Source organism: Sciurus vulgaris, assembly GCF_902686455.1.
Source record: "Sciurus vulgaris genome assembly, chromosome: 6".
NCBI lineage: Eukaryota > Metazoa > Chordata > Mammalia > Rodentia > Sciuridae > Sciurus > Sciurus vulgaris.
Genome location: NC_136466.1, coordinates 11,032,661 through 11,045,099, shown reverse-complemented (window position 1 = coordinate 11,045,099; position 12,439 = coordinate 11,032,661). Strand labels below are relative to the sequence as shown.

At 49.6% G+C, this 12,439-nt stretch overlaps 1 protein-coding gene across 1 annotated transcript in view; it reads left to right on the top strand.

Moving 5' to 3' along the window:
• The window catches only part of DOCK2 (dedicator of cytokinesis 2), a 407,460-nt gene that overhangs the window by 39,697 nt on the left and 355,324 nt on the right, over window positions 1-12,439 (top strand). Inside the window, exons 9-12 of the mRNA XM_079145391.1 lie at window positions 3,256-3,337; window positions 8,784-8,919; window positions 11,136-11,211; window positions 12,082-12,158. Coding sequence (XP_079001517.1) covers window positions 3,256-3,337; window positions 8,784-8,919; window positions 11,136-11,211; window positions 12,082-12,158 — 371 coding nt within the window. The remainder of the gene's footprint in view (window positions 1-3,255; window positions 3,338-8,783; window positions 8,920-11,135; window positions 11,212-12,081; window positions 12,159-12,439) is intronic.

Below are 12,439 nucleotides of genomic sequence, written 5' to 3'. Positions count from 1 at the left end.
AACTCAAGGAAGGGAAAACACCTCTGGAAATTCCCAGGAGGAGACTTTGGAGCATCTGTAGCCCTGCCTATCAGGCATCTCCTGTGACATCTCAGACAACCTTCCTCCCAGGGGACCACTGCCTGTCCCCTGCCCTGGGGCTTGGGGCCAGTGGTCACTGGTTGACACATTAAAATGGAGCTGAAGCATTGTCTCTCTGCCTTCATGGATATCTTCCTAGCTTGGGCGTCAGGATGATTGGATGGAATAACACACAGCACATTGTAAATGGTAGTGCTTTAATCAATCGTGGCTCTCCTGAAGACATTGGTGAAACGTGGAGGGGCGGTCCATCTAAGAAGACTGTGCTAAGTTCTACAAATGATTGCATTTGATCCTCATTAATCCCTGCCATTTGGGTGAGAAAAGGAAGACCAAGGAAGTGAAGCAACTTGCCTAGAGTCACACATACTCATAAATGGCAGAGCTGAGATTTATACTCAGGTCCATCTGATTTCAAAGACAAACCATTGCCTGTCACCAAGAAATGAGTTTGCATCAAAAATCAAAACTGGTTTTCACCAGACTTTCAGCACCATTGGAGTAGAAAGCTATGCTGCGTGGCACACTCAAGATCCTCAAATTACAGTCAGCCCAGTATACCTGGTTTGGCTTCAGTGCATACAACACTAAGAACAAGTTTTTCTGTTTCCTTAGAACCCACTTTAAAGTGACCTGTATGTCATAGGCCCCTTGTGGTTCCTTGACAGCCACTTCCAAGGCTCCATGAGAAAGATCCTGAAAACATTGTTGGGATCTTCCCTATCTGTCAGAAAGCATGAGGACTCCTTACTGCCACATTGATGAGGGTGTCTGGTCCACTGACCCATCTCAGTGATGGATGGCCTGAGCCAGCTTTGTGGAGGGAAGTGATGGATCAGGAAGATGGCAGCTCTGTTCCCTGATGTACCACCCTGGATGATGTGCTTGATGGGGCATGCGTGAGAGATGCCTCAGAGAGTGCCAGAGACATGGAGCAGCCTTTGGGAGTGGGGAGGTGCGAGGTGAACAGGAGGACCTGGAGGTTGAAGACCAATAAAACTAAAAGAGGAGAAATCAGAGAAAGACAGGAAGAGGACTGCTTTAAGAGAGGGATAGGGGGATTTGGAAACACTTCCATCAATCTGACTCTGCAGAGCTGCTCATTCTCTGAGGAAACAAATCTCTACTCCTGCCTGCTCTAGCCAGGGTTGCCTGCTGCAGACAACAGAATTGTGGCCTCCTTAGCATGGCCCAGATGTGGACTGGAGAGAATTTTTCTGGGACTGATCTTTTCATGTTGTGTTGAATCATGGTCAGATTCCCAGAGGATTCCTGCAGAAATCTGGTTTGGGAAATTGAAAGTAAAGTTTTGTAGGGCAAAGAAATAGGAGTTCTGGCATCAGGCCCTGGTAATCTTATGTCCAAAAGAGCCCAAGAGGGAATTGAATTGGGCCTCCTCTTTCTCTGAGAAGGGCATTATTGAAGGCTGTCCCACCTGTCCTGAAGGCTTGAGCATTCAGGTTTTATTACCCAGGTGTCCCAGGCAAGGATGGATGGAGTCAACTCAGACCTCTAAATTGCTTTTCTTATTTATGATTGCATTTCTCCTAGAAGAAAATTGCTGGCTCCTGCTGTTTGGATGTAGCAGGTTGGGTCACTAAGGGGTTGGCTACATGTGATGGAAGGTACTGGAAAATGCCTATGCATTTCAATAAGAACAGTCCCTAAATAAACAGTAGGAAAGGAATGATATATATAGGTTCACTTTTTTTTTTTGGACAGATTCCCCCTAGTTTGTTGTGAGTTCCACAGAATTTTTTTAGATTACTGAGGGGGTTCAGAAAAGGATGAAAATGTACTTGTAATTTGACTTTTTAACCATTGGCTAATTCTGGACTCTGCTCATTTTTTCTATTGGTTCCATTTTCTTCGTGAACTTTGCTCAAACTGCCTTCACTAATCTTCCAAGGATGAGTAGAGAGAAAAGCAAGATGTGAGCGGGCGTGAAGCTCTGAGAAGGGAGGCGATCCCTTCAGCTTTGCTGACGCCACTTATCACGCCTCAGGGGATAACTTGGGTTTGAAGTGTTATTTACTTTTTCTAGTTCAAAATAATGGGCATTTATTTGGTACAAACTATATGGTTCTGGGTGGCCTGGAAAACCTAGTGACTCGACTCAGCAAACTGTGCCCTTCCTGTTCTAAGTTAGACCAGTGCAGACTTCCTGGCTCCTTGGCAGGGCTGCACTGGCACTGTGGTCACTCTGGGGGCCTGATGACTAGAGGAGGAGAGATGGTAACGGCACTTGCTCAGTCCCTGCCCCCTCAGGAAAATCCTCAGGGGCTCCACTCTTCTTAGGGTCCAGCATGAATCCTTTCATGGCCTACAAGGCCTACATGGTCTGGCTTCTAACTTTTCTCTTACCATTTAACCCTCGAATCTGTTTCTTAGCTGTATCAAGCAAAATTTCACATAAATAGCATGACAACTGCATTTAAATAGTTGTTTCAGAGTATCTTGGATAGTGGTTAAGCTCCTGTATCAGCATCACAGAGTGACATTCCATTCAAGGAAACACTCCTGCACTCGAAGGATAATTAAAAATGATTCAAATCTTCACTCAGCATCAAGAAGGAGGGAGACTGGAAGCCAGGCGTGGTGGCGCACACCTGTAATCCCAGAGGCTTGAGAGGCTGAGACAGGAGGATCGCAAGTTCAAAGTCAGCCTCAGCAAAAGCAAGGTGCTAAGCAACCCAGTGAGACCCTGTCTCTAAATAAAATACAGAATAGGATTGGAGATGTGGCTCAGTGGTTGAGTGCCCCGGACTTCAATCCATGGTACCCCTCCAGAAAAGGGGGAGTGGGAGACTGGAAAGAGCAAATATATTCATAAGGTCCCAAAAAAGCACTCTGAAATAGTTTTCTTTTCCATCCTTTTCTCAGTAACCTTTCAGCTGCTTTTCATATTAAGCACTTGTGCCAGAAAGTGCTTGGGGGATGGGGGAGGGGAAGAGGGTGTGGCTACATGTATGTCCATCATTCTTTCCTTGCTCCTCTAAGTCCGTCTGCCAACACAGCCGTCATCTCTCAGAGGCCAGGACCATGTCCATCTCAAACACTAGCACCTCGCCAGCTGCCAGCCTGGTGCAGGCACATAGTAGGTGCTCAGTGAAGGGTTCTGACTGATGACTGAGGAGTCCCTGCAGTAACAGGCTACCGCTCATCTTCCCACAGTGAGAACTATTTGGTGCGGTGGGGCAGCAGGGGCTTCCCCAAGGAGATCGAGATGCTCAACAACCTGAAGGTGGTCTTCACGGTGAGTGTTCCCTTCTTCTTGTCACCATGTCTACCTCAGGAGGATCTGATCTTGGAAGTGAGGCTGGTCCATTTGGTCCAGAGGGGGTGTGGCCTCAGTGCAGGGCTGTGTTCCTGGCTTGATGGAGAGAGTCAGAGCTGGCAGAGGCATCTTGCGCCTGAGGAAGCGTTGGGCAAGGCAGGTCTTCTCCTTCACCTTCTTTCTCTTCCTCCCGCCCTGTCTCCTTCTCCCTCCTGCACACACAGAGAAGAGCACACACCTCTCTGAGTAGCGACACCTTGGTGCGGGTGGTACAGCCACCATCCTGACTCTCTAGTTAATTCATAGCTAACTCGCGTTCCCTCTTTTGGTTCAGACTTTTCTGGAAACCTTCTAAAATGTATCTGAAAACACCGCACTTTTCTACAACACTGGCTGCCTTGGCAAATTGGACATCATGAACATAATTAATCCTGGACGACTGAAGGTCTGGCGGGGTCTTAGGAGTGTCCTTCTGAACACTGGTCCCCACTGGGAAGGCTTACCTGTAGAAATGTTAAAATTTGTCATTTGGATGATTTATTTCTGAGCGTGAACTGGGCTTTTTAGCTCTGAGCAGGGGAAGCGATGGAAGAAAGGAGGTAAATAAAGGTTATAATTTCCAGCAGAGACCACTCTCTCTTCCCTTCTTCACAGGCCATGTTTAGAGTGTGACCTCAGGACCCTGAGGATATCATTTCCTTTGGGGACAAGACCACCCATGAGATTTTTCACTGTGTTGTCTGCATTAGCACAAGAAGTGGCACAGGTGGAGCCCGGGAGGGGTTTGGGCATTGACCAAATGGATGAGCTGGGTCCAGGAGTGACCGACATGCTAGATTAACCTACTGTGCTCTACCATGATTTTCCAGTTACAGCCCATTAAGTGCAATGTCTTTCGTCACCTCGAGATAGATTGTGGTGTAGCTGATTTATTTTGTTTGTTATTTCCTGAAAAATAGGCCAGAGGCATGGGATAGGATCATAGGTCCTAATTGGTTAGACAGAGTTTTCCTGGCATATACAAATGTGCCTCGGTCCGGTTTATTATCAGTTAGAAGGAGGAGCCTATTTGTTTTCTTGATAGATAGGAGTGCCCCACAGGGCTTCCTGATTAAACCATGAGACAGATGCTTCATGAGGGAGGAGGATGGGGAATCAATCAGTGCTTCTGTTTGCAGAGAAGGCATCCTTGGTGTCCACAGGAAGGAAGGGCATTGGTGACCTGTGTCACATGGCATTAATGACAATGCGGGTTGTCTCTGTGGAGTTCTACCTGGGCTAGGGCTCTGCTTCTCAGAACCAGGGAACTCGAGGACTCTGGTTCCACGGGCTGCTGGTTCCCTCCGTTGAGATGATGGGAGTGCCCATTTGGGGAGGAAGATCATGGAGATCTCACAGCTTGCACTGACTCAGGAGCGATCCCACGAGCACCTGCTGTGTGTGAGCTCTGTGCTGGGTGCTGAGATATGGCAGCAAATAAGTGGGTGGGGTCCCTCGTGCCATGGTGCAATGTGGGGGTGTTAGATAATAAATCAGTGAATAATGAAGCAGGAACAGTGGCAGAAAGCACTGCAGGCAACACGGATAATCAGAAGTGAGTGACGTGACTGTGTTTTATCCTTTCAACTGGGTGTCACCGCGGTGCTCAAGTTAAACAGGAGCTAAGGACTGGCAGCCCCTGCCCTGGCTGGCCTCTGTCTCTCCTCTCTGGATGTTAGTTCTTTCTAGTCTTCTCTTTGGGGGCAGGTTTTCAGTTCAGCAGGCTCACAGAGCTGGCATGAGGATCTGGCTGACAGTTGACATCCCCTCTGCCCAGAAATAGGCTGGGCAATTCTTCCCCCTCTTAGGCTGGGCAAGAGGAAAGCAGTATGTACTGCAGGGCTCCTTCCCTGAGACTCAGCTCATCTGGGGTTGCTGCTGACACACAGGAAACAAGAGTGAACAGTAGAAGGAATGCTAACACCACTACACCAGGTGGCACTGAGGTTCCATTATCCCGCCTCCCCCAAACATTGGAGCTGAACTTGAGAACTTCACTTGATGGGTTCAACCAAAGTTCTTCCAAGTAGAAGTGATTGAGAGACACTGCAGATTGGAGGCCAGTTCTCAGTGAGGATTGCTCACGTGCACACCCTCCAGAGAAGGATCTGTGTTCAAGCACTCTGCTGTAGCTAAGACTCTCCAGGGCCTGGGGGTCTCTGATGAAGCCGTTCTTAGAAATCTGCATCTTCCTTTGAGCAAGACACAATCTTTACAGAGACTAGGGCAGGTGGGGCGTCTCTAGGGACCTTAAAGTTTCATCTCAGGTATTGGTCAGCTAGGGATGCCGCAACAAAGTACCATGGATTGCTTGGCTCAAGGAACAGAGATTCATTTCCTTGTAGTTCTGGAGGCTGATGTCTGAGGTCGAGATGTCTGTGGGGTTGGCTTTTCTCTGGTCTCTGGCCTCGCCTGATGGATGTCTCCTCCCCCTGTGTCTTCCCATGCTCCTCCTCTGTGTGTCTGTGTCCTGATCTCTTCTAAGGACACCTTTCATGTTTGATTGGGACCCACCCTCATGACCTCATTTTAACTTAGTTACCTCTTTCAAGACCTGTCTCCAAACTTCATATTTGGAGGTACTGGAGGACAGGATATCAACATATGGATTTTGGTGTTGGGCTGGGAAAGGGACACAATTCAGTCCACAAAATCTGGACCCCTTCAGATTCCAGGACCTTGGTGGTTGAGGAATGGCTCTGAAAGACCAACCTAGATTCTGCAGAAATATGAATCATCCCAGGGGAGGAGAGAAGTAATTAAGGATGGATGACATTAGGAAGGAAGCAGGTTTGGGTTTTTAAGGATGGAAAGGCTGTGGATGTGCAGAGAAATGAGAGGCACGCGTTTGAGGTAGAGGTAGGAGGGGTGGGTCAGGAAGAAAGAAAGACCCGGGGTTGAAAGTGAGCCTCGTGTATATGCGGAGCAATAAAGAAATCTTTGAGACAAAAATAGAGTCTGATTTTCAGAAAATGGTGAGGACCAGTTGGTGAGGACAGCTGGATATATTATGTCTAGGACCTTTCATGTCAACTAGGAAAGATTAGCACCACTAATAGGGTAGGAAATAGCGAGTTGTTAACGATGGGACAAGAGGAGTGGAAGAATAAATGTGGTTTCTAAGTTAGATCTCAGGACTGCTGGGAGGAAGGAGTCAGGCAGACCAGAGAAGAGGCCCTTCAGTCATTCAGATGTGACATAATTAGAATCTTTAACCCAGATGTCACAGGGCCAGGCGGGTGCAAACCAATGAGGGAACTCTCATCCCATTCTGCTCGTCTTCCACCTTCCCTCCCTCTTTGCTGGGCAGGGTGACCTTGCAGAAGGAGAAGCAGGTGTCCACCCTCGAGCTGGTGAAGGACAGCCCTTGCAGGAGTTGGGGTTCTCTTGAGAAATGGAACCAATGGGCTTGCTGTGGGAACTCTGTAGACCAGGGTCGTAGATCAGAAAACCCAGCACTATTTCTATACTGCAGTCTTCAGGCAGAATCCGTCCTCCTCTGGGAAACCTTCACAGCAACATCTAGACCAGTGTTTGGCCAGTCTAGCTGCACACCATGGCTTTGCCAGGTTGGCACATAAAATGTAACTATCACAGCCCCACAAAAGAAAATGTGGTCCACATCCAGGTCTTACATCATTCCCAGAGACTCTGCCTCTCACACCAGCCACACGAGAGGCTGGAAAGCTGCTCTTCCTGGGCTCTGGCTTGGATGGAAGCAGAGGTCTCGTCCCCAGTGCACATGCCCACACGAGAATTAACTCAACGTGGAAGAAACTTGTTCCCTGGTGAGGGCTGAGTGTCCTCTGCTCTGAGGCCAGCAGTGGGCCTTGTTCCTTCCCGAGTGGATCCTAGCTGGCAGGGATCCCAAAGAAAACCGAAGCCTTCAGATTTCAGTGGGGCAGTTGGATGCAGATGCTCAGGGGGTCCCTCTGGCGTGCCTCTGTGCTGGTGAGGGAGCTATGTGGTACTCGGTGTGTCGGGTCTCTGGAGAAGCCGTGACTGAGCTCAAAGCCCAGTGTCTTCAAGGACTAAGGTCATGACCTTCGGGAAGCCCTATTTTTCTTCGTGTCTCAGTGTCCCCATCTATGAAATTGGATGCAAAATCGTATGTACTCCAGAGACCTCTTAGGGACCAAATAAGATTATGACACAGCGGACACTTGTCACAATGCAGAGCACATTAGTGGAGCTCATCAGTCCAGCTTCCTCCTTCAAAACACACAGCTGAGTTCAGTTCCCTGTCTCCTTGAAGGCAGGTGTGGCCACATACCTTGCTTTGGCCAATGAAATGTGAGCAGAAGTGATGTGCATTTCCTCTGAGTGGAAATTTTAATAACCAGTGAGTGATTTGCTACTGTATTGGTTTTTCATTGCTGTGACAAAATAGGCGAGGAAATGAACTTAGAGGAGTAAAGGTTTGTTTGGCTCATGGTTTCAGAGGTTTCAGTTCATGGTCAGCTGAATGGCTCAGTTGTTTCTGTGATGAGGCAGAATATCATGGTAGAAGGGCATGGCAGAGCAAAGCTCCTCACCTTCTGGCAGCTGAGAAGCAGATAGAGAGAGAGAGAGAGTCAGTCCCTGAGAGCACACCCCAAGGACCCACTCCTTCAATGAGGCCTCGCCTCCTACCGGTTCCCCCGCCTCGCAGTAGTCCACTCAGATTGTGAGTGTGTTAGCGGATCAGTCCATTGATGATGTCAGTTCTCGCAAGTCCCACCTCTGAGCATTGCTGCATTGAGAACCAAGCCTTTAACACATGAGTCTTTGGGGAACATTCTAGATGCAAGTCATGACCCTTTCCCTACTATGCGAACATTAGAAGCACCTGTGCCAGGATAGCCCCGTCAGCCAGGGCCCCGAGTGAGGACATGAGCAGAGCTCTGGCCATGTGACTGGACTGTGCTGCAGGCTCTGAGACAGGGGGTTGGTTGTTCAGTGACACCACAGCCCGACTTGCGTGTGAACCTGAGGTGTCCAGTCAATGGTGGCTCTGCTTTTATTACCCCTTTCTTTTGCCTTCCCTCCCAGAGATGCTGGCCAAGGATGAGACTGATGGAGTCCTTGGTAGCAAATGCCACTTCTGCAGGGGTCACCTTGCTGTGGGGAATCCTGCCTACACAACTGCTGTCACTCCTCTGCCTTTCTCTCCTTCCACCAGTTTGTGGTGGGAGAGTTGATTCGCACACTAGAGTCCTGTCCCTCGGCCTCCTTTCTGAGCCTCGCCAACTTGTGTGCAGTGGGCGATGGTCTTGTTTTCGACCTCTACCAGGACGGTTGGTGGGGTTGGCCCAGGTACACCAAATGTCACACACAGTAGGTTTTCTTGTCTTCTTGGCTCCAGTCAGTGGTTGACATGCGTAGTTCTCCTTTCCCTTCCCTCTAGGACCTCGGGAACAAAGACCTCAACAGGGATAAGATTTACTTGATTTGCCAAATAGTTCGCATCGGGAAGATGGATCTCAAGGACACTAACGCAAAGAAGTGCACGCAGGGACTGAGGAGGCCCTTCGGAGTGGCAGGTAACGACACTCTGCGCCATTGACTCTCACTGGCATGCCCGTCTTATAGGGCTGGATTTTAGAGACTATTTCTTTGCGTCCTTCCCCTGCTGCACCCCACCCACTACACGACATTTGCCGGGCAGTTCTTAAGAACGATGCTTTTGGTGACTAAGCCCGGCTTCACAGCGAGTGCATGAGTAATGGATCCGTGGGTCTGGAGTGGAGTGTTGGGGGTCAGGTGCTGTGAGAGCAGTCGCCTTGGCGTCCCGGTGCTGTGGAAAAGGAAGCATGATACAGGCAAGATCTAATTACAAGGAGCAAAGCCTTTGAAAACATATCCAGGACAGGAAATGCAGTTACACAGAATGAGTCACCCACCACAAGTCTGAATTCCAGAGGGACATGGTGAGTGGGTGGGACCCCGTGTCCTGCACAGGCTGCCGTAGCCTCTTCAAGGCAGCTCTCCCTGGGGGTTCAGGGCACCAATATTCCTGTCCCACTATTTGGCTATTACTGGCAATATTATTTACATAATATATTTCCTTTTAATTAACCCACTGTATTCAAACTAAAATATATTTTTCTTAAAAGACAGTTTAAACACCTGGGACATGGCAATTTGATATGCCAGTTTTATTCTTTTTATTGAAATATAAATTTTTAATCGCATACCATTAATAATCCCTGTGTACCCTCTCTGAACTCACTCGGGAGGCCCCGACCTGCACTCACAAAGCCACCGGCCCTCCAGCTCATTCCTGGCCCTGCTTGTGTAGCGGAGGAGGGGAATGGGATATTGAGCTAACTGGTTTTTTAGCTGGCGTTGACACCAGTTAGCCAGCCAGGTGGTGGGGCAAGGGTTTTCCCCAGGACCTTAGTTTCACTGTATGTAAAATGAGGGTCTTGGACCTGGAGGCTCCACAGAAGCCCCTCCTGCTTTACAGTGCTCTGGTTCTGTAGGCGGACACTACTCGCAGTGCCATGTTCCTGCAAAGGCAAGGAGGGTCCCCAGCCCACTTCAGTGTGTGCCTTTGTCCTGGGCTTGGTCCTCTGCCTGTCCTTTTCATGTCATGTGATGTAGAAATCTGATCTAAATGGGTATAAGGAAGAATAATAAAAAAAAGAACCCTTTATTTACAGGTATACTGGAAAGGTATAGGGATAGGTTGCCTCATATATAGCTGGATCCAGGAATGCTAATGAATTTATAGTTCTCTTTGTCTTGGCTCCTTGTCCTTATTCTCTTTTACTATGAAGACTGCTATCCAATCAGTTGGTAGTTATTAGTCAACTGTTCAAGCCTGCAACCCACCAGCTAAGCAAACAGTGAAAGAAGTTCCTCTTGCCCATTACTTTCAGCAGAAGCCCCAGAAGCTTAGACATAGGTCATACTCTCATTAAGGAAGCATTTACTCTGGGCAAGGGGCAGGGTTTTTTGATCAGCCAGGTCAAGTCATATGATCAACCTGCAGCCAGAGGGGGATTGCCCCACCTGCCTACTGCACACAGTAGAGAATGGGCCAGCAGGGTCTAGAATCAAAGGGAAGGGGTGCCAGTCAGGATGAAGCACTGCCCTGCCCGGCTGCTAGACTGACCTTCCTAGCAGCTACAGTCAGTGGTTGATGGATTACCAGGCACTTTCAGTGGCTCCCTGGCCAGTCTGTGACTAGGGTTGGGCTCTGTCTGACTCACTTTTCTCGGTCCTGCTCCCAGGCCCCATTTGTTTACTTCCTGCTAGAGTCCTGTACCTTAGGGTTATGACCTTCATGTGTTAAGTTTCAGAGGCCCAGGATGCCTCTGGAATTGCGGGGTCCAAGGATTCTGCAGGCAGGTTTCTGTGTGATGAAAATGTTTGTGAAGCAGGTGCATATTTCACTGGATGCTCAAATCCTGCAGGAAATGTCTGCACTTGGGTTTGGTAGGCACAGTAGCTATTAAATGTGTGTGTCAAATGAAAGATAATTGCTCAACCCCATAACCGTGGCTCTGACTGTTCCAGTGGCCTCTGCTAAACTTGGGGTTCCTGGATGCTTACCTGGCCTGCTGGCCTCTCAACCTGCTTTGTCCAGAGGCCTCTACCCAGGTCCTGCGTGCCCAGAGTTTGCTGTCCATGCACTGTGCCTTGCTGGTCTGCTCGCCCCTTTAGGCTTTCCTGACCCCAGATGTCCCACTGCAGTCACTTCTTGGGATGAAGGGGGGAGTTTAACTCTCAGTGCATGTTCTTCTCTTTCTAGTTATGGACATTACGGACATCATCAAGGGGAAATCAGAGAGTGATGAAGAAAAGCAGCACTTCATCCCCTTCCACCCGTAAGAGAACGCCCGTGCCTTCTGAGATCCTTACACCACACCCTTCCTCCTGGAGGGCCACTGCAGTGCAGGGTGGACCTCTCGTTAGCAAAAGGGCAGGCAGGCTGGGCCTTTCTTGGGGGGGCAGAGTGCTCAATGCCAAGGCACCCCAAACCCACCTGCTGTTACTCGACACACCCTTCCTCGAACCTGGCAGAGAGCTGGCACTCTGCTGGGCATGGGGATGGAGTGGTGGGCCAGGTCGACATGGCCCTGTCTTCGTGGGGCTTGTCCTATAGGTGGGCAATTAAACAGATAATCAAAAATAGATTCATGCATTCATTCTAAGCATAGCAGGCCCCTGGAGCTGTGACGAACCTACATTCTGGGAACCTCTAACGGGAAGTCCTATAACCTGTTTCTCAGGGGTGACACATGCTTGACTTGAGGGGAAGGCAGTGAGGAAGGCAGATGTCCTTTCTGTGCCCTAAGAGGAGACTGAGAGCAGGAGAGGATTGTCAGGACTTAATCACCCGGGCTGTCCACGTAACAAGGCCAGTGGCTCTGGCGAAGGAGTGTGATTGGGACTTTGTGGGACTACTGAAGCCTTAGCCTCCTGGGGAGCAGGCGTTTGGGTTGAGGGCTTGGGAATCCTTCCTTTTCATGAGTCTTCCTAGGAAGAAAAGTGACCTCTACTTAAAGCATTGAAATTCCCAAATTCCAGAGTGTTTGAAAGGAGCCCCGTGCTTCCTGATGGCTCATGTGCACCATGGGTGACCTCCCCAGGCTGGCTTTCCAGCCAGGGCAGAGGGAGGGCTGGGCAGCTCCCTGGGCACCTTGGACACAGGTTGCAGATGCCCTGAGGGTGCCGTGTGCTCTCTTCCTCCTCAGGGTCACAGCCGAAAACGACTTCCTTCACAGCCTGCTGGGCAAGGTCACGGCCTCCAAAGGAGACAGCGGAGGGCAAGGTAAACGCCAAGATGCTGAGCAGCTAAGCCTCCCCACACCCCAGAAGCCCAGTTCCTAAGGAGACAGAGCAAAACACTGACCCTGGGGAGCTCGGCCTTCCTTCCAGATGGGCCGCTGGGAGTGCTGGGTCTGTAGGGAGGGGAACATCCCCTGAAGCAGGCAAGAGGCATGTCCTAGTGCCCAGCCAGGGAGAGGAACTGGTTGGTCCAGTGTGTCAGGCACTTTGTGCTGACCTTGTTTTTCCTCACCTTACCAGAGTCCTGAGAGGTAGGCCCAGAGC